This window comes from Schistocerca americana, chromosome 4 (genome assembly GCF_021461395.2).
Source record: "Schistocerca americana isolate TAMUIC-IGC-003095 chromosome 4, iqSchAmer2.1, whole genome shotgun sequence".
In the NCBI taxonomy this organism is placed as follows: Eukaryota; Metazoa; Arthropoda; class Insecta; order Orthoptera; family Acrididae; genus Schistocerca; species Schistocerca americana.
Genome location: NC_060122.1, coordinates 726562094 through 726590015, shown reverse-complemented (window position 1 = coordinate 726590015; position 27922 = coordinate 726562094). Strand labels below are relative to the sequence as shown.

At 43.6% G+C, this 27922-nt stretch overlaps 1 protein-coding gene across 1 annotated transcript; it reads left to right on the top strand.

Moving 5' to 3' along the window:
- The first annotated feature begins 11098 nt into the window (after positions 1–11098).
- LOC124613747 (serine/threonine-protein kinase STK11-like) lies at positions 11099–22948 on the top strand. The gene is made up of 3 exons (XM_047142464.1): positions 11099–11172; positions 17460–17708; positions 22723–22948. Exons 1-3 carry the CDS (start codon positions 11099–11101, stop codon positions 22946–22948), a joined length of 549 nt encoding a protein of 182 aa, XP_046998420.1.
- The last annotated feature ends 4974 nt before the right edge of the window (positions 22949–27922 follow it).

Here is a 27922-nt window from a genome sequence, read left to right as displayed (position 1 = left end):
TGGCTCTGAGCACTATGCGACTTAACTTCAGAGGTCATCAGTCGCCTAGAACTTAGAACTAATTAAACTTAACTAACCTAAGGACATCACACACATCCATGCCCGAGGCAGGATTCGAACCTGCGACAGGAGCGGTCGCTCGGCTCCAGACTGTAGCGCCTAGAACCGCACGGCCACTCCGGTCGGTTGGTTTATGTTCTTCCGGTTTTTTTTTTTTTTTGCTGTGTTATTGTGTTAAACATTTAATGTATAATTTTACCTCTCTATGAGTAGATTAGAACATTATTTACATTTTTAAATTCGGTCAATAACTAACCGAAATATTTAAAATCAAATTTTTGTTGCTCCTGGAAGTCGTTAGATGGCCATCCAGCATCTGGGACTATGCACAGTTTTAGCCGTTTAGCTGCCTACACATATCTGCAGTTGCTAATTTTTTTGTCGGCAAAATATACAGGGTGTAGGGGGTGTAAGTGCACATGGTTTTATATGTGGTACTTTAATATGTACGCATATCAGTGTATCTGTTGTGTTTTTTCTGCGTGGAACTGTCTTCCCACAAACAGGTGACAAAGCTCATGACTTGATGTTTTCTGCTTGGTGGTATCTACACCACTAAGTGGACTACGCCTGTCAATGTAGACTAACCGTCGTGCATCCATTTATCCACACTTCAACACCTGGCCTGCTGCCCTGGGGAAAATATGCATTAATGACTTGCTCGCAGCACATGTAGTTGCAAGTATTACCAACCTAAAAACATTTGACTTGTAATAGCCATAATTTATTAGTCTGCAAATAACGTAAATACTGATACAATGCTGTTCAGTACACCGTCCACAGTCACCGATAGAAACATCTGCGCCTATACCTAATTACACCCTGTATATTACTGTAGAAGTCTGCATCCACGTAGATTACTACCCATAGCAGAGACCGAGCACTGAATGTCTAGGTTATCAATCGGACTTTTAACCATCTGACACTTCCTGGCAGATTAAAATTGTGTGCCGGACCGAGACTTGAACTCGGTACCTTTGCCTTTCGTGGGCAAGTGCTCCACCGACTGAGCTACCCAAGCACGACTCACGAGCCGTCCTCACAGCTTCAGTTCTACCATTACCACGTCTCCTTAACCATCTACTTAACAAGCTTCTCCTTTTGGGGGGGGGGAGGGGAGGGAGGGGTAGGTGGTGTAGTACAACCACAGTCTAACATAACAGTCGCGACACTTCGCCTCTATTTTGTTGCTACAGCGCCAGCAGCGCCCCAAGCGGCCGGTAGATTGAACTGTGAGTTCGGCGCGATCGTGAAAGCGAATAGTGATTGTTTTTACCATCGGGAGCATTTGTAGCGCAATAAATTGCAGCAACAACAGGAAGAAGACACCACAGCTGTCTTTTTTAGGTTTCCTAAGGATCCTGGGAGGTATATACCATCATGTTACTAAACTGTATCGTCAGGATTCACTTGCAAACTATATGTGTATAAATGATGAATGTTTCATTTTAGGAGCAGTAAATGGCTAGTTAACAGCAGATGAGGTGACCTTATGAAGAAAGACCCAGTTTACCTGTATAATAATATTAGGTTTTGTTCGCTACATTTCGAACAAAACCGGTTCATGAACGCAGACAATAACAAACTCGTTTGGAATGCAGTACCCACACTGCTTGACATTCCAAATAAACCCCCTCAACTGACGATGAAGAAGAAACTGCCACAAAGATTCGACAGTCAATCTAAAGCTGTAAAACAGTCCTATGACACAGAAGCAGCCAGTTCGACTCTCCATGTATCAGTGCCAGATTCGTGTGAATCATCAACACAGACCTGCTTTGACGATGAAGTGGTTAAATTAAGTGCAGCTGTTCGTGTCTTACAAAAGCGCGTGAAGTGTCAGAATGTGCAGAAGCGAAACTTTACGGGACAAGGAAAGTGCCTACAGGCAGATTGTTTGAAAATTATTCAAATATTTGGTTTTTCGTGAAATGTAATGTAATCAGCTCATTATAGTGTTTTCAGCATATGTCTCCCACTATTTGGCAGTTGCTTGCCCACTTAGAATAATATAAAGATGAAGGTCGTACTTGTGGCAACAGGCGACAATGACAAACACAGTAAACCTACAGAACGATAAACGAGCTGTCGATCGCTTTTGCATGTAGAGGTACGTGTCTGTGCTTCTTACATGTGAATCTGTGTGTTTATATTCTTTTGATATCAACGTGGTAAGCTGCAATTCTGTCCAATGTCGCAAGTGTTTCTTCACGAATGTATTGTAGCTTGCCACTCTATTCATGGTTTTTGTCCATACTTGCGCTTATTTTAGAATCATCATTAGAAACGTATATGCCTTCTGATACTTCAAAAACTCTTGGAGGCAAGAAAATAACTCGAATAAATCGGAAATTACGTAGGAAATGGATGCAAACATTATGCTTACGACGCGTCTGACGTTCACCTTACCCGCCGCTTGGAGCGCTAGTGTCGCTCCATCTGTCAAACAGCAACAACTTTTACAGCAGTGAGTGTCGCGACTGTTATGTTAGACTGTGGTACAACGCAGAAGAGACAATGAGGCTTTTATTGTGAGTTCGGCCGAGACGTGACCTTGCTCACCAGTGCCCCGCTGGAGCCGTGAGAAGCGAAGGAGCAGGGCAGTGGCAGTATGTAGGCCGGCCAGTAGACTGTGACTGGCCCTTTGTCTCGTGTCGCCGGCAGACAGTTAGCTTAATGGCGACGGAGCGACGGAAGGCCGCAAATTGGAGAGCGGGCAATTAGCGGCAAGAAGCGGCACCAGCGCCCGCCCTCGCTTAATTGAAAACTATTTAATGAGCGGCCGTGTGTTTTGTGCGTGGCCGCCTCGCTTCCCAGAACCGGCTCAATGCTGACCCATTACACGGTCTGGCGGCGCTGCGGATCTGCACCGGCTCTATAGACTCCCACAATACCGAGCCAGACGCCGACTCGGGGGAGGAAAAAGGGAGACAGTACCGAGAATACAGCAGCAGCTATGGCCACACCGACAAAAAATTACTCTCACCCAGAAGACATCACAGGGGGAGGAAGAGAGGCCAGAGCACCTCTCCTTAGGTCTCCGACCGTCAGGTTGCTTGGCAGCACGTCGCCATTCATTTCTGTCTTCGGCCGTTTTCTTGGTGTAGCTGGTGCAACTGGTACCCTCCTTGATCTGGTTGATTTACTCCAGTCTCGGTCTGCCTCATGTATTTTTCCCTTCTACTGTCCCTTCACTGATACTTTTAACTGTACTATCATGTCTCAGCAGATGGCCGACCCATTTGTCCGTTCTGTGTTCGATTACCTTCAGGGAACAAGGCCTCTCTTCCTCCACCCTGTGGAGCACCTATCTTGTCTACCTAGGAAATCTTGAGCATTCTGCGCAAACATCATATCTCGATAGCTGTTATTTTATATTTTTCTGCTACTCCGAGTGTCCATGTTTTACTTCAGTACAACAGTGCACTCCAAACAAACGTCTTTAAAGGGCTTGTTCGTGAGATCTTCGTCTATGCTGCAGGACATGTAAAGGTTGCTTCTCTTGCTAAAAGCAGCTTCTGCCTGGAGTATTCGGCTTACAATATCCGTCATTGACCTTCCGTCTGATGCAATTTTACTCCCTAGGTAGGCAAGGGTTTCGACGGTCTGCAGTCGCTCATTGTTAAGTGAGAACTGGTCAACGGTGTTTTGTCTGATCACCACTAAGAACTATATCTTACCTTTATTAATTTTCGTATTATAGGAAGAGATGAGTGGTTTCCATCTGGGCCAGCATCGCCTCTAGTGGTTCTGCAACTTCACTTAACACTGCGATATCATCAGCAAATACCAGCATGTCTATTTTCTTAACATGAATTTTAATTCCTCATATATCTCCTAGTTTCTCCCCAGTATCCAGATGAAACCATTGACTGATGATAAGACAGAGTAGAGATACCAAACAACGAGGACGTTCATTGCTGCCATTCGCCCGCTGCTCTAAAGAGTTGCAGACATTTTCTACAGGATTATACGTACAGCCCTCTAAACACGGCTAAGTCTGGAGGATACTCACGAGTATCTAAAAGAAAGGGCAACACTTGATCACCGAGAATCTACTACACTACTATAAAAAGATATGTTGTTGTTCAAGTTTGTTACCAAAACACTAGAAACATTTTTGACCAGTTTACATCAATCTTTTACAGGGTGCACTAATAAACATTCACGGGCTTTGAGTGTATATTTTTGTAGTATACTGGGTGATCAAAAAGTCAGTATAAATTTGGAAAGTTAATAAACCACGGAATAATGTAGATAGAGAGGTAAAAATTGACACAAATGCTTGGAATGACATGGGGTTTGATTAGAAACAAAAATAGCAAAGTATTTGCTAAACGCGTGAAAGATCTCTTGCGCGTCGTTTGGTGATAATCGTGTGCTCAGCCGCCACTTTCGTGATGCTTGGCCTCCCAGGTCCCCAGACCTCAGACCGTGCGATTATTGGCTTTGGGGTTACCTGAAGTCGCAGGTGTATCGTAATCGACCGACTTCTCTAGGGATGCTGAAAGACAACATCCGACGCCAGTGCCTCACCATAACTCCGGAAATGCTTTACAGTGCTGTTCACAACATTATTCCTCGACTGCAGCTATTGTTGAGGAATGATGGTGGACATTTGAGCATTTCCTGTAAAGAACATCATCTTTGCTTTGTGTTACTTTGTTATGCTAAATATTACTATTCTGATCAGTTGAAGCGCCATCTGTCGGATATTTTTAGAACGTTTGTACTTTTTTTGGTTCTAATAAAACCCCATGTCATTCCAAGCATGTATGTCAATTTGTACCTCTCTATCTACATTATTCCGTGATTTATTCAGTTTTCAAATTTATACTGACTTTTTGATCACCCGTTCGAAAAGGTCTTGACTGATTCACTTTATAGTTTCACACGATACTCTCATAAACATTCGGACGAACATAAGCTAAAATTTTAAACACGAATGTGTAGTTTTTTTTAAAAAACCGCCTGCCAGACAGAAAGTGCTATGCTGTGCTACAAAAATGTGCGGCTTCGTTTTCTTTCTCGCCGTTAGTTTTAACTACGATAGCAGGGAATTTGAACCATTACAGAAATCTATTCTCCCATGTAAATTCTTTCTCCTAATATATAATTTTATGAAAAAATAGTGTACACAACAATGCTCTGTTTCGTTTTCTTCTTAGCAGTTGGTTGTCACAGAAAACAACAAAGTTGTATTTATGGCTAAATTTGTCATCTACCCATTAGCAAATTAAAACTATGCGAAATACTGTCATAGGAGCTACCATATTCACAGATCAAGCAAATGGAGAGTCTATCTGCTACCCCGTATACCAATGAGCCCACCAATTTAGCCATAAGTTTTAAGAGGCTTCAATTCCCAATCGAGGTTTCGTTCGCAATAACAATTAACAAGGGTCAAGGTCAGAGAGAGGGGGAAGAAGTGTCGGGCAGAGAGAGGAGGTTGGGGGAAGGAAATGCAGATACATAGGGAGAAGGAGAAGATGGAAAGTGAGGGGGGGGGGGGGAGGAGATGGATAGGGAGAAAGGAAAGGAGTGAAGGCCAGAGACACCGGGAACAGGAGATTGGAATGTATATCCAATTTCCATACATTTTTAGCAGTTGCGGAGCATTGCAGGGTGTGCTAGAGCTAAAATAAACATCCTCACAGTAATGAGTGAGTGGACCCAAGTCTTGGTACACTGTTGTACATGGCAGCTCTGGTTTGGGTTTCCCCTTGCCAGAGATGGAACATCATCAGGGATCCCCGAGCTTTCGCTCGTCCTCCCTTCAAGTCCACCCCATGTATCCACTACCCACTCGAGCTTGGAAAAACTAGCCCCTTTTATGGGGTAACGGACCTTCCAATTGAAGAGCGCCTTTAGCCATTCTGTTGGGTGTCCACGGGGAACCACGTGGAGGCAGCGCCGCCACGGCTGACGTCTACCCCAAAGTCTTAGTACAAAAGACACACTCAAAATATCAAAGAACCTCTTCCGCTAGAAACAGAAAACATTCAGGAACCACGACGATACAACCTGGAGGATTCGCCAGAAACTAAGACAGCGACTTGTCAAAGCCTCCATCGTTTGGTGAGTGAATTGAACGTTAGAAACAAGATTCCACCAGGTATGTAAACTTAAAATGAGAATTAAAAGACTATTTACAGGGTGGTTATAATTAAACTTTCGCTACTTGAGAGGACCCCCACGAAAAACGAGCGATTGTAGAACAATGAAACTTCGTGAAAACATTAAAAACAAGCAGAAGAGAAATAATGAATGAACCATTGAAAGAAGCTCATATTAATTGCCACATGAGAGGTTAACATTTCTTAACTGCGTACGATGTTTGGGTTCCAGGCTGCTCAGTTTGATGGTCATCTACATCCAAGGTGTCATGAAAACGCACTAGAGATTGCTCTACTGCTGTCCAATAAGTCTCAGATGGTGTTCGCTGGGAAACTCGTCCGGAAGGGGCTGTATTCATTGATGGCAGCAATTCCTGCTGGTTTTTAAGCCGATTGCCATTGACGAGGCACGACTTTTGGTTACTTTCTTTTTACGACCTCTGTTCTTACATTCGTGCGTTGTTGCTAGCGGTATACCATTCCTTGTAGACACTTTGGTCTGACCGCGTAGATACACCAGCAAAACGAGCAACGTCGATTTCTTCGCGTCGACGCAATTCAGTCTTATTGATATGTTAAGTTTGAGTCACTACCCGTCTACATCGCTCAGGTCTCGCTATACTTAATCAGTAACTTGAGCTGTTGCATTCTGATATCACTTTTGACTACTCGATCTCGTTTCCCAAATTTTTCTTGCTCTTGCAGTCAATGTTATTGCTTTTCACTTTATATCGAAAAAATGTAGTAAATGGATATTTATTTGTGAAATACTCTGTAATGCCTTTCTGTCGCTTATTATCAACATCTGTCGTCATATATCAAAATGACACAATTTTGATTTTCTTTGATTTCTGTCAACATTAATCTCAAATCGCTGTACCCAACGTGGCTCGGTGGATAAGTAGGTAAGTGTGTGACTCTAAAACCAAACATTCTGGGTTCACGCCTAGCTCGCACCTACGATTTTTTTCTGTCACTTATCGCCTTTTTTTGCCTATGGCAGTGATTTGATTCCACGTTGCACAGTACTTTGGAGTTCACATTTAAGTGTAAGTCCCTGGACAGCTGGTCGGATACGACACTTAAAATGTATGAAGAAGTCAAAACCAGACTACATACAATAATACCGTGGCTATTGAAGCACTCTGATCTTTAAACCAACGCTTATGTTGACGAAAGCTTTAATAAATTCAGAAAATTCATACCAGGAGCATAGATGGACAAAACAGTTTAAAATCTGTTGTTAACCTGCTAGTTCGTTACTTATTAAATGAAAGACATAGATGTCAATTCGTTATACCGTGATACTGCATTGCCCCATAAAGTGGGAAATAGTTTGATACAATGAAGAAGTGTTTAGGATTTCGTCATTGCAGCCACAGATTTGATCTTACCCCCCTCGAAGTATCTTATGGCGGTTACCTAATTACCCTCGTGAATTTCCTGTTTATCATAGAGGGGCGTGAAGGTGGTGCATTGTAGCACCGAAATGGAAAATAAAGCAAAATCTTAAAATACAGTCCAAGGATTCATTCATACTAAAAAATTCTGAAATAAAATGAGTTATTTTGTGTTTATTGCTTCACTTACTCAAAAAGGAAATAAAAAATATTGTTCGTGAGGTAACATCATAGTTGCTAATTCAATATTAAAATCTTAACGATCAACGTGAGGCAGAAACAGCCACTGAAAGTGTGATAAGTATTCACTGATCTTTAAGGATTTCCAGGGGAACAGTGATATTTTTTTAAGTAGCCTGTTTGTGAGAACCAGTAACGTTTATAGCGCTGTACAAATTGTCTTTCTTTTTAAGAATTCTAGGTGAAAACAGTTATTAACTAAGCCGTTGATATCAGGTAATTGAAATGTACTGAATATTCGATCCCTCTATTCTCGTATCATTTTCAAGAATCTATTGAAACGCTTGTCTGATAACGTTGTTGACGCCTACTGTTTCTAAGATAGTAATTGATCGGAAAGTGTCTCTAGTCGCACTCGACGCATTGGTGGATTACTCATGCTGCCCGTAATAGCAAATTCAGTAATTTCTTTTACTGGCCATACACGGTTTGGCACTCGCGATAACCTCTGCTGACTGAAAAGAAAAAACGATCTGTTGGCAACAGCGTGGGCTCCTTATATGAAGCCACATCTGTTGCTGCAGTGAGTTTACGATCGGGTAATTTTTTAGCTCACTCCCCCCCCCCTCTCTCTCTCTCTCTCTCTCTCTCTCTCTCTCTCTCTCTCTCTCTCTCTCTCTCTCTCTAAGGGTGTATAACTTTGGTGTTCCAAAGAAAGTTTCCAAAAGACTGATAGATAATATCTTACACAGCCGAGGCTTTTCGTTTCTAAGGTTTTTACTTAACAATAGGCAGCAGAAAAAGAACTGTTATTACTTTCAGAATATTCTACTACTTAACGTCATTATAATATTATCGTGTAATAAATCGGTAATATATTCCAGATGAAAAATGTTTTCAGGATGCGAACACGTGCAGATTATTCTTCATTCTCTCTTATTATATGTGATAAAAATGTGTCGGATTTACGCCATTTTTGCTAACGCCTAATGTGGACGCAGTCTCACAGTTAAAGAGACAACACGCGAAAGTGTTGACGAGATGCATATATGTCGGTTGATTTTTAGGTTTTGACACGTGCCAGAGTACCATTGTTTCCATTGATAATGGCCATACAGCCGAAATTGCATTAGTGGGTTGTTCAAATAAAGAATTTTCAGTCAAAAGCGTCCATGGTGTCTTTTACAAAATATTAGATGACTGCGTAACCGAGCGACTGTACGGGAGAAACAGTTTCTTTAAGTAAGGAAGTACCGAAAAGTCACTTGACCTGGGAGGCGATCATGAAAGTAAAAATGAGGGGAGTCGTCATGGCGCCAAAACCTTGAAGCCGTTGTCCCCCGTCGTACTTGCCTCAAAACATTAACCTCAGCTGTTTTTATTTTGTCCAGAACAGTAATCACAGAATACACTGAGTTTACGCAGAAGGATTACGCATAATTTCAGAACAGAAATACCCCAACACTGAACACACTTCAGGTCCTTTGTTGTAAAGTGCTTCGTTATATGTATGAAATACAGATTCCCCAAAAGTTAGCAGCTACTGAATATGGAATGAATGAAATGATACATGCCTGCGGTAATATGCTTCATTGGTTGCAACATTAGGAAGCAGAAGATTCTGGTAATTCGGACAGATTGCTTTCCTAATCACGTTTTATCTCGTAAACCTTGTCTGCTTTCCAATTACGTAGTTCAGTTCAAGTCGTTAGATGTTTTTTTTTCCTTATTCAGAGTTAGTTTCTGAGTTGCATCTTTCTCGTTTTTTATCTGTAAATCAAGTTTAGAACATTCAGCTCTAAATTTATCACACACTGAACATTTGTCAGTTCTGGGGTACCTAAAACTTATGTTGTAGTTAGTCACAAAAATCAGTCGATATTGTTCGTATGACATAGGGTTTGGAGGATTGTTCTCTGAATATAAGCGGTGTAACTTTCGAAGATTCAGTTCTTCTGCTAAATATAGCCCTTTGCTATCATGAATTCTGTAATATGATTTGTGGCCTCTCAGTGACTGTACATGTTGATGCACTTTAGATAATATACGCTTGCTGCTTTAAGTTTGTTTGGTCTAATGCCACAAACTGAATGACACTTTGTGGGTAAGATTTCAAAGTGAGAAAATGTGTTAACTACAGTTACACTGACGCACTGACAGCTTAACGAAACAAGCACTCAGTTATGCTTGGAGGTATACCCCCATGCCGTTCTGTTCCTTCGACATTTCAAGAAGCTTTCACTTTGTTGACAAAAAATGAAATGAAATGATCGTATGGCATTGTTCGCCGGGAGGACCCATTCGGGGCAGTTCGGTCGCCAAGTGCAAGTAAGTCTTATTTCAGTCGATGCCACATTGGGCGACTTGCGTGCCGTTGATGAGGATGAACTGATGGTGAGGACTACACAACACCCAGTCCACGGGCGGAGAAAGTCTCCAACGCGGTCGGGAATCGAATCCGGGCCCACTGCATGGGAGGCAAGCACGGTACCACTCAGTTAAGCAGACGGACACTTTGTTGACAACAACAAGTCCTGAAAGCGTGCCTTGCTTGCTTCTTTCCTCATTACACCCATTTACGGGCTAACAAAGAAAACGTAGGTAAGTTTATTTGCAAAACGTGAACGTTAATCATGTGCACGTGATTTGAAAGTTGAAAATGTACGAGTACGAATCAGTACTACAATAAGCAAACAAGCATTGTTATCGGAGACCTAACTTCATCAGCTAGCGACGAAAATACAGTAAAAGAGGATTTAAATGGATTACGAAAGCATCCTTTTCATATGACATACTTCTCGGTTATTTGAAATGTATAAACAAAAAGAAAGTTACATTTACGAGGGCAAATGAGCCGTATTACTGAATCAAATACGCAATTAACACAAGACAAAGTCTGATATATCCTTCCTGATACTGTAATTAGCCTAAACACTGTAATACTGACTATTTAAAAAAACTGTTACACGTGACAAAATTACGAACACAATTCAGTCATGGTTTTGGGGCATTTAACATGGCAGAGTCAGCTTCAAAACAACGTACAGCGTAAGTCTGTGGCGGCATCTCCCCTTATTTTTGCCTCCTTGGAGGCGATGTACGTTGAAAACAAAAGTTCTACTCTGCGGATCTGATTGATCACTCCATAGATATTGCAGCTGCAATAAGCATTAGACTCTGTGAACTGCGTCGTCAGATACATCTGCGGACGTTTGTCATATGTTCCTCCCAGTTACGCTAACCGGAAGCATTTGAATCAGATCGGCTGTGTTTAGAATTAGCGCTACATCCGGTAAGAGTGAAAGTAGAGGAGAGTGAATCATGGCCAAGAGTAGAAGCGGGATGGCAGAGGAGGATCCTATGGAGACGCTTATAGAGGAAGAACTCAGTTCTTTATCCTTCAGCAGCGAGGACAGGTAGGAGAAACTAAGACGCAGTTGCATATTAAGATTTCCGCGTAGCGTAGTGCTGAATGCACATAAATTAAGAAAATTGCGGCAACTACAAAGATTTCGGAATTCCAGGATGCAGTTTTTATAGTTTCACTACTCCCTGGACTGTTTGTTCTACCTGTTAGAAACTAAATCAAATAGAGTTGTAAGTGAATGTTACATGCCCGTAGTTTGTCGAAAGATATCCGACATAAAACGTTTGCTAAATGTATTAGAAGCAAACTGGTGTCTGATTAAGCATATTGTGGTATTAACATACTTCCTTTGTAATAAACTTAATTTTCAACATACACAAGAATGTAAAAGTGAGGAAAAGTCTTTGTTGTCGTAGTTGATGTTACTGTTATTATTATTACTCCAAGAGCCTCAAATACTGCATACCGAAATTTATTTCATTGAACGGTCTCTGAATATAAAGGAAACAATATTGTTATCCGTTAATTATTTTCAATTTAAATAGGATATCAGTTGGAAGTAATGGAGATAAGTACAATACTAGAAGGAAAAATGATGTGCATTATCTTCTAATGATTGTAACTGTACCACAGTAAAGGGTGAATTATGCAGCGGTAAAACTCTTTGACAATTTATCCATGGAAACAAAATGCCTGACAGATAGCAGAAATGTTTTCAAAGATAGTTAAGAGCTTCCTCCTCGGCAACTCTTTATGTACATAAATGAATTCTTGAATAGAGATAGTCATTAAAAACTGTAAAGGACCCTCATGCAGACATATAAATATTATTTATTTTTTATTTACTTTAGTTTATTTACTTGACATGCTCCGCATCATAATGTTTATCGCGAATTAGATCTGTGGAGTATTTACCTAACTAACTAACTACACTTGACCGTGCCACATAGTGTTGTCAGTATCTTACACATATAAATTCGCTTTTAATCGTTGAGAGCGTAGTATTTCAGCTTGGCGCACCCAACGCCGATCAGGCTTCTTTGTGAGAGACATGTCTGAGACGGCGTAAAGTGAGCGAAGAACGTGACTTTCCATTTGACCTATAATTCAACATAAGGCTTAAAATCTGCGTAAGTAAAGACAATATGCTACGCGTTCTTTCATGTCATCTTCTCTAGCGCTGTAAACTGTTGGTAACGTCTGCAGATTTGACAGAAATCACACTTTGAGAGAATATACAAGGTTCCCAAAGCGGTATTTGGACTCCAGACCTTGGCTTTTACATTCCATAGTTAATAAATTGAAAGTGGACAATAAACAATTCGGACAAGAAGAGAACCGAAACTTCTGAAATGTGGCGCTGAATTAACATGGGTGGAAAGAACGTTATGGCACAGCTTGACTAAAAGTGACAGGACACATCCAGAATAGTCAAGAAATAGTCAGTACGATAATGGAGACGGGCGGTTGCAGAGGGAGAGCAAGCCTTGAATACAGTAAAGTTTCAAATAGATGTAGGTCCCAGTAGTTAAGCAGAGATGAAGAATAGACTAGCTTGGAGATCCGCATCACACCAGCCTTCAGACTTAAGACTACTGCAACAACAACAACAATGATGATTTTACAGACAAGGCGCTCGCTGGGATAGAAAAACATTAATTATACTCCAGAATAACCAACAGAAATTCTAACTTATACCTTTCCGATAATAAGCCCATAATTTCTAAAATACTTTTTCTAGCAATAATTTTAACGCAATGAAAAGCTGTACAAGTAAAGTCAGTTTGAAACCTTTCCTATCGTGCTACTTTATGGAAAGTAAGTCAGTTTCCTAGTTGAATTTTGTTGCAATAGCCCACAAGCAACGCCAGTTTCTTTCAAAAAAAGACTATTTTATTATCATAACTAGTTTCTCCCCAGTATCTTAAACGTTATCTGATGCCTATATCGTTCCTATGCATCCAAAACTCGAAAGACACTTGTTGGGTTACTTTATTCAACATTGACGCGAATATAACGGCTTAATATGGAGTGTTTAAAGTGGAAACGCTCTGTGACGGCTTATAACCAAACAGTATTATCCAATGATTCATTATTTTGTAAGTGCTATTGGAAAGAAAGGATTTTGCTTCCTTTATAGAATGCGAAAGTATACTATAGTGGAAGCCAAAACGTTCGAGTAAACACGTGTCATGAAGCGAACGATACGCGAGGTAGTTAAAATTCCGTGGTAACGAACCGAAACTGACTGCATTATGAAATTTGACCTAGTTAATGCATATGTATTTGGAATGTAAACTTTTCTATAATGTGTGATCTAATTGGGCTCAAATTTTACCCATGGCCCGTGGTTGGTGAATGTGGTACTTGCGTGATGGGGTACCGGCACATTTTGCTGCTAATGGAAGACATCTTACGCGAAACATTGCTGCAGGGAGGATCTCAAAAGCGAAGTGTACAGTACACAGAATAGTGGAGTAGCAAGCAATAAAGATTACTAGATGAATCGTGAATATTTGAAAGAATTCGTAACTCATTGCAGTATTACATATAAATGCAAGGACGACTACCGACTACCCGCCCGGGTAGCCGCGTGTGTTAACGCGACCACTCCCAGCACAGGGAGATATGCCGGCCCGGGACGGAATCCGCCCGGCGGATTAACGACAAGGGAATGGTTTGTCGGTCAACCTGGATGTGGTTTTTGGACAGTTTCCCCACACCCTGTTTGGTGTGTACCGTACTGGTTCACATGTTCCACCTCATTTAGAACACTTTCTCATACATGGACACAGAATTTCCTCTGTGAGCAGACAGATTGGGACACTATTTGTATCCTCGGGGAAGAATAGGAGTCTGACGGCCTCAGCTGCTTTGTCTCCTGATACATAATCTCAGCATCAGCACTAGGAAGGAAGCATAAAGTGAGCCGGCCGGTGTGGCCGTGCGGTTAAAGGCGCTTCAGTCTGAAACCGCGTGACCGCTACGGTCGCAGGTTCGAATCCTGCCTCGGGCATGGATGTGTGTGATGTCCTTAGGTTAGTTAGGTTTAATTAGTTCTAAGTTCTAGGCGACTGATGACCTCAGAAGTTAAGTCGCATAGTGCTCAGAGCCATTTGAACCATTTGAATTTTGAGCATAAAGTGGATTGTAACACGTTAATTGCTGAAGTAGTACTGTAGCGGTAAACCCCCGATTCTTTAAAGAATGGAACTCCCGTGTATAAAACAGCTTCAAAATTGTGCTTACTTTTACGTTCAGCATGTAAGCCAGAAAAAGTTTAGGAAAGATTTGAAATTTCTGTTTGAAGTTTGTCGGAAGCCGCTTAGTGGTCTCATTGTCAAATACTGGATGAATATAATCTGGATAATTTGCTCCTTGTGAGTTACGCTGCTTCAAAATATACTATACACAGTGCGTATCTGTAATACTTGTCTTAATGTGTTAAGCCTTTTGCTTAAGATTATAGTTCTTAATGAGTAGATAATAACAGCATTTTAAATTTTTAAATCCGGTCACTAATTATATGAAATATTGAAAATCAAATTTTTGTTGCCTCTGGAAGTCAGTATATAGACAACCTGCAACTGTCTTGAACAGCAAGAACCGCGTTGCTATTTAGTAGTATAGATTTGTTCTTAAGTTAGGTCATGGGTGGTATCCAAAGACAATGGATAAGTCTCTAATACATTTTGTACTAACTAGGACATTCCGTACAGAAGAGAGTTCAGCAATTATGTCACAAACTTGCTTCTGATGTCGTACATGCCTGACAGCTTCCGATGATAAGTGTGACATATCGTGCTCTCTTGAGATTTTCTCGCCGGCCGCTGTGGCCGAGCGGTTCTAGGCGCTTCAGTCCGGAGCCGCGCGACCGCTTCGGTTGCAGGTTCGAATCCTGCCTCGGGCATGGATGTGTGTGATGTCCTTAGGTTAGTTAGGTGTATGTAGTTCTAAGTTCTAGGTGACTGATGACCTCAGATGTTAAGTCCCATAGTGCTCAGAGCCATTTGAACCATTTGAGGTTTTTTCGGCGTGGTTGATTAATAGTAAGCTCCGGGTGTTCAGCCGAGTTGTTTTTTCCATTTTCTGAGTATATTTCAACGACAGACTTGATCGTTTTCTTCAGGTGGCGCGGGTTTTGCTGTTAGGGTATGTCTACTCGTTGCCTGTACTCCAAACAGACTGTGCTGGTCTCACTCCGTTATTCAGAGCCGAGTTGGATTGCCGACGTCCACTACGCTCTTTGATGCTCCTGCGGAAACACAGCGTTCAGTATTTTTCGCTCTATTCAACTAGAATAAAATGTATTCTTTGTAGTGTTAACGACGACCCAGGTGTCCGAAAGCCTGGTGTGCATCGGAGTCCATGCGAATGTGGCATGTCTTACGTTGGGCAGCCTGTCGAGGATGCATGCAAGGAACATCAACGACACATGCAACTAAAACACCCAAGCAAATCAGCTGCCGCCTAGTACTGCCTTCAATACTCGTATAATAATGAAATGTAATACGACAAGAACAGTGTCGTGATGCAAACGCCGTGTTTCTGGGATAACATAATTAAGGATACTATCCAAGATGTCAGAGGCTGGAGATTTCAATTAAATAACTATTGGGGTTCGCCACTCAATGTATTATAAACTCGCCGACCATCAAAGCGGTCAGAGTTGGAAAACACTGAGGGAATTTCACGGAGTTATCAGTGCGTGCTCTGTAAAACAAAAAGAGCATCAAAAGGCGCAGTGGACGATGGAAATCGAACTCGGCGTGAGACCAACAATAGCTCACAGTCTGGTTGGAGTTCAGGCAAAGAATGCTCGTAACAGTAAAACTTGGCAGCACCCGAAGGAGACGGATGGGCCGGTCATCGACATACTATGCAGAAAATGGAAACAACTCGGCTGAACACCGGAAGCTCACTATAAATAATGCTCCATGTACCAGGTGTACAGGTATGAAATGAGCGTTTTTTTGTGAAAATGAAACACTAATTTTGAATTGAAAAGTAAAAACATTTTATTCAAAGTACTGACCATTGCTTTCTATACATTTTGACCACCTTTCTGTCAATTTGTGGACACCACGCCAGTAGAAATGTTCGTCTTTTGAAGCAAACCAATCGGACACCCAATTTTCGACTTCCTCGTAGGAATCGAAGTGTTCCTCTGCCAATGCGTGTCCCATTGATGAAAACAAATGGTAGTCGGGAGGGGACAAATCTGGTGAATACGGTGGGTGCGGTAGCATCTCCCAGCCAAGTGTTTTGATTGTATCCTGAACCAGTTTTGCAGGTGCATTGTCGTGTAAAAAAATTACTTTGCCATGTCTTCTGGCCCATTCAGGTCTTTTTTAGATCAATGCATAGTTCAAATTGATCATTTGTTGTCTGTAGCGATTAGTATTCACACTTTCACCGGGTTTTAGAAGCTCATGATACACCACACCTTTCTGATCCCACCAAACACAGAGCATTGTCTTCTTGCCGAATCGGTCTGGTTTTGCAGTCGATGTTGATGGTTGTCCCGGATTAACCCGTGATTTTTCCCGTTTAGGTTTCTTAAAATAAATCCATGTTTTATCGCCAGTAACAATTCGATGCAAAATTGCTTTTCTTTCATGTCTTTGAAGCAAAATTTGACAAATAGTTTTTCGGTTTTCCATCTGTCTTTCATTCAATTCATGTGGCACCCATTTTCCACACTTTTGGATCTTTCCCATAGCTTTCAAACCGCCAGAAATTGTTTGTTGTGCAACATTTAGCATTGCTGCCATTTGCTTCTGACTCAAAGTATCATCTTCATCCAATATTGCTTGCAATTCGGCGTCTTCGAACTTTTTTGGTGGTCTTCCACGTTCTTCATTTCTTACATCAGAATCATTATATCTGAACCGTTGAAACCATCTTTTGCATGTTGCTTCTGATAGAGCATGATCACCATATGCCTCGACAAGCATTCGATGCGGCTCTGCAGCACTTTTTTTCAAATGAAAACAAAAAATTAATGCTTTCCGCAAATCATCACTTTCTGGTACAAAATTCGACATTGTTAACACGATGAAGACATATGATGTTGTTTGTTCCATGACTTGATGTATACTAAATATCTTTGACAGATGTCATAACAACCAAATAAAAAAATTAAGACTCGTTCACAACAAATGTTCCCTATCGACACATTTGTATCTTAAAGCTCATTTCATACCGGTACACCTGGTATGTAATTGGTAGCAGAAGATTTGTTGACTCTTCAAGGAACGGAAGTTCACCAACAAACCACATCGTGATGGATAACGCCCAACACGTGAGGTGAAGTGCTGTGTCGTGGTGCAATAGTTTGAGCCGTGGTGTGTTTTGTGACGAGACGGTGGTGCGCAGCGAGGACGGGTGGCGGCGTCCGACGGGGCTGCTGCTGTGGCCGGAGGAGCAGCGGCCGCTGATGGAGCGCGAGCGGCGCCGGCCGCCGCAGGCGGTGGGCAGCTACGTGCTGGGCGACATCCTGGGCTGCGGCGGCTACAGCAAGGTCAAGGACGCCGTGCACACCGGCACGCTCGCGCGCCGCGCCGTCAAGATCGTCCGCAGGAGGTCAGCATGCCCAGTCGACTCAGGGTTGCGTAGTCGACGGTTCGCACACGCAGCTACCCTGATACCATTGCGCTGAACCCTTCCAGCCACTTCTGGTCACTTTTCGTCTTGTGCCAAAGCGTATTATCTCATTCAAAGTTCGCATCACATATAGGAAATACAATGACCGTGTCCACATGAGTGCGATATTCGTGGATAGATCACTACCACCACCAACAACAACAGCACCACCAACAACAGCACCTCCATCACCACCAGCACTGTCATCAACAACATCAAAGATCAAAACTTATCTGCTATATTCCGCTCTCAAGTATTTTGCACTATTCATTATTTCCCCGGACCGCATTCTCCCTTCTTCCTTACTTTGGTTTCTACACAGTCCAGCCGCGCGGGATTAGCTGAGCGGTCTAGGGCGCTGCAGTCATGTACTGCGCGGCTGGCCCCGGCGGAGGTTCGAGTCCTCTCTCGGGCATGGGTGTGTGTGTTTGTCCTTAGGATAATTTAGGTTAAGTAGTGTGTAAGCCTAGGGACTGATGACCTTAGCTGCTAAGTCCCATGAGATTTCACACACATTTCACACGCACACACAGTCCAGTGACGTTAATGTGACCATCTGTCAATAGTCTGAACAACCAGCTTTTGCAGCGCGTATCACTGCGAGACTTAAAGGAAGAGAGTCAGTGAGGTTCTCGAAGATACTGACAGGAATGTGGAACCATCTCTAGTCCGTGGACAGCTGTGCTGGATTCCTCAATTGAGTTTCCATGGCGCGAACAAGCCGATTGTAGTCGTCTCACAGATTCTCAATTATAGTCCATGCACAGCTGTGCTGGATTTCTCGATTGAGTTTCCATGGCGCGCACAAACCGATCTAAGTCCTCTCTTAGATTCTCAATTGTAGTCCGTGGACAGCTGTGCTGGATTTCTCGATTGAGTATCCACAGACCCGATCTAAGTCGTCTCACAGATTCTCAATTGTAGTCCGTGGATAGCTGTGCTGGGTTTCTCGACTGAGTTTCCATGGCGCGAACACCCCGATCTAAGTCGTCTCACAGATTCTCAATTGTAGTCCGTGGATAGCTGTGCTGGGTTTCTCGACTGAGTTTCCATTCCGCGAACAACTCGATCGAAGTCGTCTCACAGATTCTCATTTGTAGTCCGTGGACAGCTGTGCTGGATTTGTCGATTGCGTTTCCATGGCGCGAGCAACCCCATCAAAGTCGTCTTACAGATTCTCAATTGTAGTCCATGGACAGCTGTGCTGGATTTCTCGATTGAGTTTCCATGGCGCGAACAACCCCATCGAAGTCGTCTTACAGATTCTCAACTGTAGTCCATGGACAGCTGTGCTGGATTTCTCGACTGAGTTTCCTTAACGCGAGCAACCCGATCGAAGTCCTCTCTTAATTCTCAATTGTAGTCCGTGGACAGCTGTGCTGGATTTCTCAATTGAGTATCCACGGCGCGAACAACCCGATCTAAGTCGTCTCACAGATTCTCAATTGTAGTCTGTGGACAGCTGTGCTGGATTTCTCGATTGAGTATCCACGGCGCAAACAACCCGATCTAAGTCATCTCACAGATTCTCAATTGTAGTCCGTGGACAGCTGTGCTGGGTTTTTCGACTGAGTTTCCATGGTGCGAACAACCCGATCGAAGTCGTCTTACAGATTCTCAATTGTAGTCCATGGACAGCTGTGCTGGGTTTCTCGATTGAGTTTCCATGGCGCGAACAACCCGATCGAGGTCGTCACACAGATTCTCAATTGTAGTCCGTGGACAGCTGTGCTGGATTTCTCGATTGAGTTTCCATGGCGCGAACAATCCGATCTAAGTCGTCTCACAGATTGTCAGTTGGGTTTAAATCCGATTAGTTTCGTGGCCAGGGTTGTACGGTAAACCGACCGCGTTGCTCTGCAAAACACGCACGTACACTGCGAGTTGCGTGACTTATACAATTGTCCTACTGGTAGATGCCATCCTGTCGACGAAAAATTATGTGTAGGGGTGGACATGGTCCCCAAGGATAGATGCATTCTTGTATTGATCCACTGTGTCTCCCAGAATGACGAGTCCACCATGGAAGTCCACGAAAACATTCCCCAGATCTTAAAGCTCCTTCATCTGGCCTGGATTGTTGTACGCCCGTACACGCCAACGGCCCTGTGTCCGATGGGGCGTAAAACGTGATTCATCTGAAGAGGCCGCCTGTCGCCACTCAGTTGATGTCCGGTTGCGGTTTTGGCATGCAAATTCCGTTCGCTAAACGGTCATTGTTGATGGGAGGCACTGCTGGTAACGCCTTGGTTCATTTGGGGGTCAGCTGCACAACAGTTGCACGTTTATTAGCCCGTCGACATCTCTGCAACCGATTTTCACCCCTGGCATCTGTGGCCCGTCGTGCACTGCAGTTGCCTCAGGACCAACTTCTGATTGCACCATTTTGCCATCCGCGGTATACTTTGACCACGGCGGCACATGAAAAGTTTACAAACTTAGCGGTTTCGGAAACGCTCCCACCCTTAGTCCGAAAGCCTATCACCATGCCCGTTTGGAATTCAGACAAATCTCTCCATTTCCGCACGACTGCACCGCTCTCCACGTCCTCCGCGAGACGCTTTATATACCCTCCATTGCTAGTGTTGCCACTTGCCGTCTGTTAGTGGTTATTGCACAATGACGTCCAACATAGGTGGTGGTCACATTAATGTGACTGGAACGTGCACTTTAGCAGTGACTTTGGTGTTCTCGGTTCTTGCATTATTGTAATATGCCCCTTTGTTTGTTCCTGTACTTCATTATTTCTTCATTCAAACTGAATACATTTAATTATTAAATGATATCTTTATTTTTCTCCGCACCAAGTAGAGTGTAGCCACTGCTCTCAGAAATCTCATCCCGCATGGTACACGGGCGGCTGCGTACAGTTCTGAAACAGTGATTGTGTCAAGCAAAAATTTTTCAGGTCAGTGTGGTTGGAGACAGTACAGAAAGACTTGTATGTTAGGCTAAGAAGATAGATATGATGATAATATGGAAATGACACTCTAGTTTGGCTTACAGGTCTGGTTTTTATTGCTTCTTCACTTGTTTGCAGTGAATGTGCAGAAGAGCACAGACACTAGCGCATAACTGCAGTAAGAGTAAAACGTAGAGGAGGCTCACAAGGCACTAGCAGAAGAACTGGCCACCTCAGCCAGCTTAGGAATAGCGTCAGTCTGTGATGTGTGGTACTACAGACCACGATCCACGCAAGTGCCACACACTATTGCTCTAATCGAAGCCTTGGGCTCAAGTACTCGTCACAATGCAAGTGGCGTACAGACACAGGAACATGTAGACCAGTGTACAATCGAAACCAATTATCCTAGTCCATTCATACGTATAGTTAAACTTTACAAGTCCATCTCAGTGTACAAGATCAAGAGAGTTTAATGCTCACTCACATAGTATCTGCTGTAGGCTGTCAGTCATCCGAGGCTGGTATTTGTAGAACACTCGTACTCCCTAATTCGAATTCTCGAATCTATATACAGGGTGGTCCAGTGATAGTGACCGGGCCAAATATCTCACAAAATAAGCATCAAACGAAAAAACTACAAAGAACGAAACTTGTCTAGCTTGAAGGGGGAAACCAGATAGCGCTATGGTTGACCCCTTGGAGCTAGACAAGTTTCTTTATTTGTAGTTTTTTCGTTTGACGCTTATTTCGTGAGATATTTATCCCGGTCACGATCAGTGGACCACCCTGATGGTGGGGCCATGTTACACGCATGGGAGAAGCAAGGTTACCCAAGAGACTCATGGGTTCAGCAGTAGATTGTAGGAGGAGTCGAGGTAGACCAAGGAGAAGGTACCTGGATTCGTTTAAGAATGATTTTGAAGTAATAGGCTTAACTTCAGAACAGGCACCAATGTTAGCACTGAATAGGGGATCATGGAGGAGTTTTATAAGGGGGACTATGCTCCAGACTGAGCGCTGAAAGGCATAATCAGTCTTAAATGATGATGGTGATGATTGAAATATCGATAGTTTTGGCCCATCCGGACTCAAAAGTGAAACACCTCTGATACGTGTTCCGGGCGCGAGTTTTGTACTTATTATAAACATTTCAGTCCATTTTCCATTAAATGCAAGTACAGTAATTTGTGTGACTTTTGTGTCGAATCTACGTTTGTTTTACAGTGCCGGCCGCAGTGGTCTAGCGGTTCTAGGCGCTCAGTCAGGAACCGCGCGACTGCTACGGTCGCAGGTTCGAATCCTGCCTCGGGCATGGATGTGTGTGATGTCCTTAGGTTAGTTAGGTTTAAGTAGCTCTAAGTTCTAAGGGACTGATGACCACAGATGTTAAGTCCCATAGTGCTCAGAGCCATTTGAACTTTTTTTTTTTTTTTTGTTTTACAGTGCGCATACCTTTTCTTGATCTAGACACTCCGGGGGGCAAGGAGAGCGCATATTCTGCCACGTAGTTGGGACCAGCGAATAGTAATTTCCACCATTCTCATACAGTGCTGTCACCAAGCGTGTTTGTATTGCACCTCGTAACTATCATTTGCAATAGTAGAAATGACACACGAAAGTAACAAATTTTCGTTAATATGCAGTCATGTTCAAATCTGGTGCTCATTTGTAGTAATGAATATGCAAGTAAATTAAGTCCATTGCAAGGCATTTACTGTTAGACTGCAAAGAATGGGCAAGAAAACTCACGACGAGAGTTATAGCGCCTATGAGTCAAGAAAAGACAGGCAATAAAAAATGTCGCTTTCGGTACTCAGTATTTAATGACGGCTAATTCACATGTCGATAGTATAGATAACTGCGATATATGTCGACTGTACAGTGAAGGTATATCGGTATTTCGATATATCGGTACCACCTACCCGGCTCCAGTCTTGTCACATGTCTGTGCTTCGCGGAACATGGGCTGTAGTAGCTGGTAGTGGCGGTAAGTGAACTAGACGACGTACACGCACGAGTGAGGCGTGACGTGTGACGTGTGGTGCGCAGCTGCCTGCGGCGCATCCCGTTCGGCGAGCAGAGCGTGCGGCGCGAGACGTGCCTGCTGGGGGGGCTGCGCCACCCGCACGTGCTGCGCCTGCACGAGGTGCTGGCCCAGCTGCACCCCGACAAGGCCTTCCTCGTGCTCGACTACTGCCCGCTCTCCCTGCAGGCGCTGCTCGACGCCGCGCCCGCCAACAGGCGCGTCTCTACTAAATACCGCCAGCTCAACTAGAGCCACTTCCAACACTCGTCTTAACTAGGGCTGTTGATTAAATATCGATATATCCTCCAATTGCATAGATATATGATTAACTTCTCATGGCTAGCATTCACGTCATATAATATTTCTTAAAAGACATCATAGTCGCCGTTGACTGTATGAAATATTTATTATTACGATTGCAATTTCGGCCTTATGGCCATTTTCAAGTTACGCTGCGAAAGTTACCTAAACACACACACAAAAAAAAGTGAAGCACGGGATGAATATACATAATTAAACAAACATTTCATTAAGAAAGTAGCGTACTTATAAAAATTGGTGAGAAATGTAGATAACTTGCATTCTGTCAGAATATAAGACTGTCTGACGTTTTTTTTTCCTTTATTGTTATTTTAACACCTGAACAAACAGGTAGGCTGGCAGCGGCATGCTACGCCGCTCTTCAGTCATAGTGTTGACAATAGCAGTACAATAATGGAGAATTAAAATGAACATAGTGACGGGCAAAAAAAATAGTGGTCACAGATACACAAAAAACACGGAGCCGTTCACACTCGACGATAACGACGCTGAAAACACGTTAACAAGGCGCACATAACACTGATGAATCCGACGGCACAAGTGAACGTAGAAGCGTGACAGTGGACACTAAAAACACAAAACGACGTCACACACACGAGACACTGATGGCGATGATCTCCGGCGCGCGAAAGTCCACGTAGCGTGTGCGAGTCCGGGGACCCGCCAAGAGGGGAAGAAGGGTGAGGGGGTGGGGGGGGGGGGAGAGGGCGGAGAGGGGAGAACAAAGATGCCAATGGCTGAGGAGATGGGAGGAGGAGTAGAGGGACAGGGGGGGGGGGGAGGCCCGGGGGATGAGTGGGGAGAAGGGGAGGAGGGACGGAGAGTGCCCAAAGGTACAGACACAGGAAGAGGGAGGGAAGATCAAAGTTGGTAGGAGGGGTAGATGGAGGAGAGGAGGACATCATCAGGGAGGGGGAGCTGGCGGAAGCCACCTTGGGAGAGGGTAAGGAGGGTGGAGAGATGGAGACCGGGTGGGACGTGGGAATACAGGCGCGGCAGCAGGCGGGGGTGGGAGAGGACGGGTGAGACAAGCGGATGAGGAGGATCGAGTTTGCAAGAGGTGTACAGGATCCGTATCCTTTCAAGGAAACGGAGGAGGTGTGGGAAGGGGATGAGATCATACAGGATCCGCGTGGGTGAGGGGAGACGGATGCGATAGGCGAGGCAGAAAGCATGGCGTTCAAGGATTTGTAGGGATTTATAAAAGGTAGGGGGGGCGGAGATCCAGGCCGGATGGGCGTAACAAAGGATAGGGCGGATGAGGGATTTATAGGTGTGGAGGGTCCAGACCCCACGTACGGCCGGAAACGAGCTTGAGTCGGGAGCGTGCCTTGGCTTGGATTGTCCGGAGATGGGGAGTCCAGGAGAGGCGACGGTCGAGGGTGACGCCAAGGTACTTAATGGTGGGAGTGAGGGCGATAGGACGGCCATAGATGGTGAGATAGAAATCAAGGAGGCGGAAGGAAGGGGTGGTTTTGCCTACAATGATCGCGGTGAACTGGTCAAGATGGGATTGGAGAAGGTGTTGGGGGCACTGCAGGGTGGGGGCAAGGGCAAGGAAGGCGGTGTCATCGGCAACCTGTGTAGGTGGACGGGGGGTGACGGCGGCGGCATGTCCGCCCATGTCGTCGTCAAAATGCAGCCTTTTGACTGCGAGAGTCCCCCAAGATCCGATGAGTACGACACTTATTACATCGTAACACGTTGTTAAATATGTACTGAATTGTCAATGTTACCATCGTTCTAATAATCTATCACACATACAAGCTCAGGTGCACTGACAGCATGTGGAGCTAAGTCTGTTGGCGCGAAAACACATTTACTAAATAAAGATACTGCCTGTGCGTGTAGCAAAGATAGTGCACACCAAGGGTACAACTTATAAGCTTTATATCGTAAAGTATTTTCATACGTCGACATCATACAGCTTTCTAAATAGTGCTATGACTGTAAGGGGCAGTAGGATAGGATGGGGCCCGCAGCTCGTGGTCGTGGGGTAGCGTTCTCGCTTCCCACGCCCGGGTTCCCGGGTTCGATTCCCGGCGGGGTCAGGGATTTTCTCTGCCTCGTGATGGCTGGGTGTTGTGTGATGTCCTTAGGTTAGTTAAGTTTAAGTAGTTCTAAGTTCTAGGGGACTGATGACCATGGATGTTAAGTCCCATAGTGTTCAGAGCCATTTGAACCATTTGATAGGATGGGAATATTTATTTATAACATAATACAGGATAATACAAGTGTTAGCTGTTAATAAGCTCTCACATTGACTTACGTGCTTGTAAATGAGATGAAGACAGAGCTCTGATATGTAATACTTTGTATGCGTATACATTTTACGAACATGAATGACGTAAAACGCTTGTCAGCAATCTAATTCACTTTGCAGCACCACAAATCGGGACAAAACATCACAATGCTTCCGCACAAATAAAGGATGCATCCTTCGACCTGGCCCTGTTATAGCAAACATAACTAAGTAAATATGTATACTATTCTATCGAAATTGCTTATAATGTTTTCCATAAGTGTCCAGAATAGAACTGTACAGTTATCTACATTTCTCACCAATTTTTATAATTACGCTACTTTCTTAAAGAAATGTTTGTTTAATTATGTATATTCATCCTGTGCTTCACTTTTGTATTTCTTTGTGTTTAGGTAACTTTTGCAATGTTACTTGAAAATGGCCCTAAGGCCGAAATTGCAGTCGTAAATATTTCATACAGTCAACGGCGACTATGATGTCCTTTAAGCATAGATATATGTTGCCGGAATCATTTATCCGAGATATCGATAGCGAAATGGCGATATCGAGTGCCTATATTTTAATTTTATATTAATTTTTTTCGCAGTTTTCGGTAAATATTTGAAACTGTTATTTTGAAATTATAGTAGAACATAATTTTATTTTCACTTTGTGAGAGTCTTAGTACTTTTTGATCATTTATCTTTCTCTCTGCCTGTGTGAAGCAAGTATAGGTGGCAGAAAGTAGTACTAGTCCGATTGCACTGGGGGTTGGCGGTGTGAATGGATTAACAAGATTTGAAATGTGAAGAAATAGCACACCGCTTGCGTTAAAAAACAATTTTTAAAGCAACTAGTGTGCTATTTCTTCACATTGGCATTCTTCAAAAACAGTTGCTGAAGATGATAAACAAAGACCTAAATGACAAGACCGGTCTTTGCGCGAGGGGAAACGCGGACGTAATCGGCGCTCGGCGCTACCAGCAGAAACTGCAGCGTTGAACTTTACTATGCAATTTTGACACTACAGCTGCTAGGTCGCTGGTGTTTGCAGAAATGAAGAAGCAGATAAGTCGACAAGAACTGTACCGGACACATCCGATATGTGACGAAACCGGACGACGGACCCATTGGACACCATTTATTGTGCCACTTACATGCAATTACCATTGCTAGCAAAGTCGTTATCGCCAAGCGCGAAGGTATCCAATTCATGCTCTAAGTGGGATAAGCAGACTGCTAGCTTGTTGGCGTACAGAATATCTAATACTAAATCAATACTTCAATATACAGCTCTAAAACCGGCCATATATTTACAATGTGCAGCGGATATTTTTATACGCTGGCACGTAGATATTTTTTCGCTATATCGAGGGCCGATAATGACATTCCTTCCACTATCAATATATCGGATTCCCGCTGTCTTTAAAAATATCAACAGTCCTAGTCTCAACAACAGTCCTATTAGATGTGGGTTTCCAACGGGTACGTTGACGCTGCAGGCACATCGCTGCTCGCTGTGAGTATTTGTCCTGTAGCGGTTGTAGCCGCGTGGTCTCGCGCGTTTCAAGACGTAGGCAGATGGTCGCAGCTCGAAACAGAAACCAGCCTGATCCCTACGGATCAGTGCGAGCAGCGCGACAGTTGTTTCATCATCGGCGGGCCACGCTGGCGGTGTGCGAGCAGCGAGGTTGCAGCATAAACGTACCCTGCAATGTGATATCAGGCAGTACCCACAACACAGTGTTCTAAGTAACTTTGCCATTTGCTAGATACAACGTTTGGTGAACTCTAGCATAGAACTGAAACAGCGTGGAAGACATACCCACAACTCTGCTCCTACCTGAGGTCGACTCTGTACCCACCTGGGTTAGAAGCATTGTTGCTGCCAGACTTGCAACTCTGTCTACTAAATTTCGCTGTCTGTATAACCGTAAATCTCCTACAAATTTAATCATGTGTTCTTCCTACTGTACTGTATGCTCACAGTTAGTGAAATTCCGTTATTTACTATCCTTCCTGCTACTGCTCGGTTTTAATGGGCAGCAGTGTACTTGAATTCTACTGCATCCTCCATCATGTACGTCTTCCTCGCTACTGCTTGCACGTTTCGTAGGTAGCATTCTCGCTCACACTGTCCCTTCTTTCTCCTCATTATTTTGATGATGTTAACAGCCTGCCCACGATTACATTTCCTTCCAGCCTCCCAAACTGCTTCTATGACGATTCTGCCGTTCGCTTTGTCGAGCAATACATATCGCCCTGTACTAGTTTCAAATCACGCACGCCCAACCACACGTCGCCTCTAACTCATAATATTCAAAACCCTTTCTCATGCCTTTACATCCAACAACGTGCCTGAAAGCAGATCGCCTTATCAGTAAACGGCGATCCACTTTGGACGTCGACAGAACAGAACAGAGCAGACTGGGCCATAAGACCACGTCACTGTCAAATGGTTGGTGTGTTCACACTGTACGGGACGTTGACACAACGTCGCCACCGCTTAGGTCAGTACCGAACCGCGAACTTGAGCGTCTGAAGTACCATCTGTGATACAGAAAGTCTGAATGTGATAACAGAATTAAGGCACTAGCAATGGTAGATCTTGATCATATAAATTGTACGATTCATGTTTACTGGTTTCGGTCAGTGCAATC

What these genes read in the sequence shown, in the direction of transcription:
- LOC124613747 (XM_047142464.1), top strand. Translation starts at nt 11,099, where the DNA reads ATGGCAGAGGAGGATCCTATGGAGACGCTTATAGAGGAAGAACTCAGT. An exon ending in TCCTTCAGCAGCGAGGACAG is followed by an intron (nt 11,173 to 17,459) that starts GTAGGAGAAACT and finishes GTGGTGCAATAG; the next exon opens with TTTGAGCCGTGGTGTGTTTT. An exon ending in GTCAAGATCGTCCGCAGGAG is followed by an intron (nt 17,709 to 22,722) that starts GTCAGCATGCCC and finishes TGTGGTGCGCAG; the next exon opens with CTGCCTGCGGCGCATCCCGT.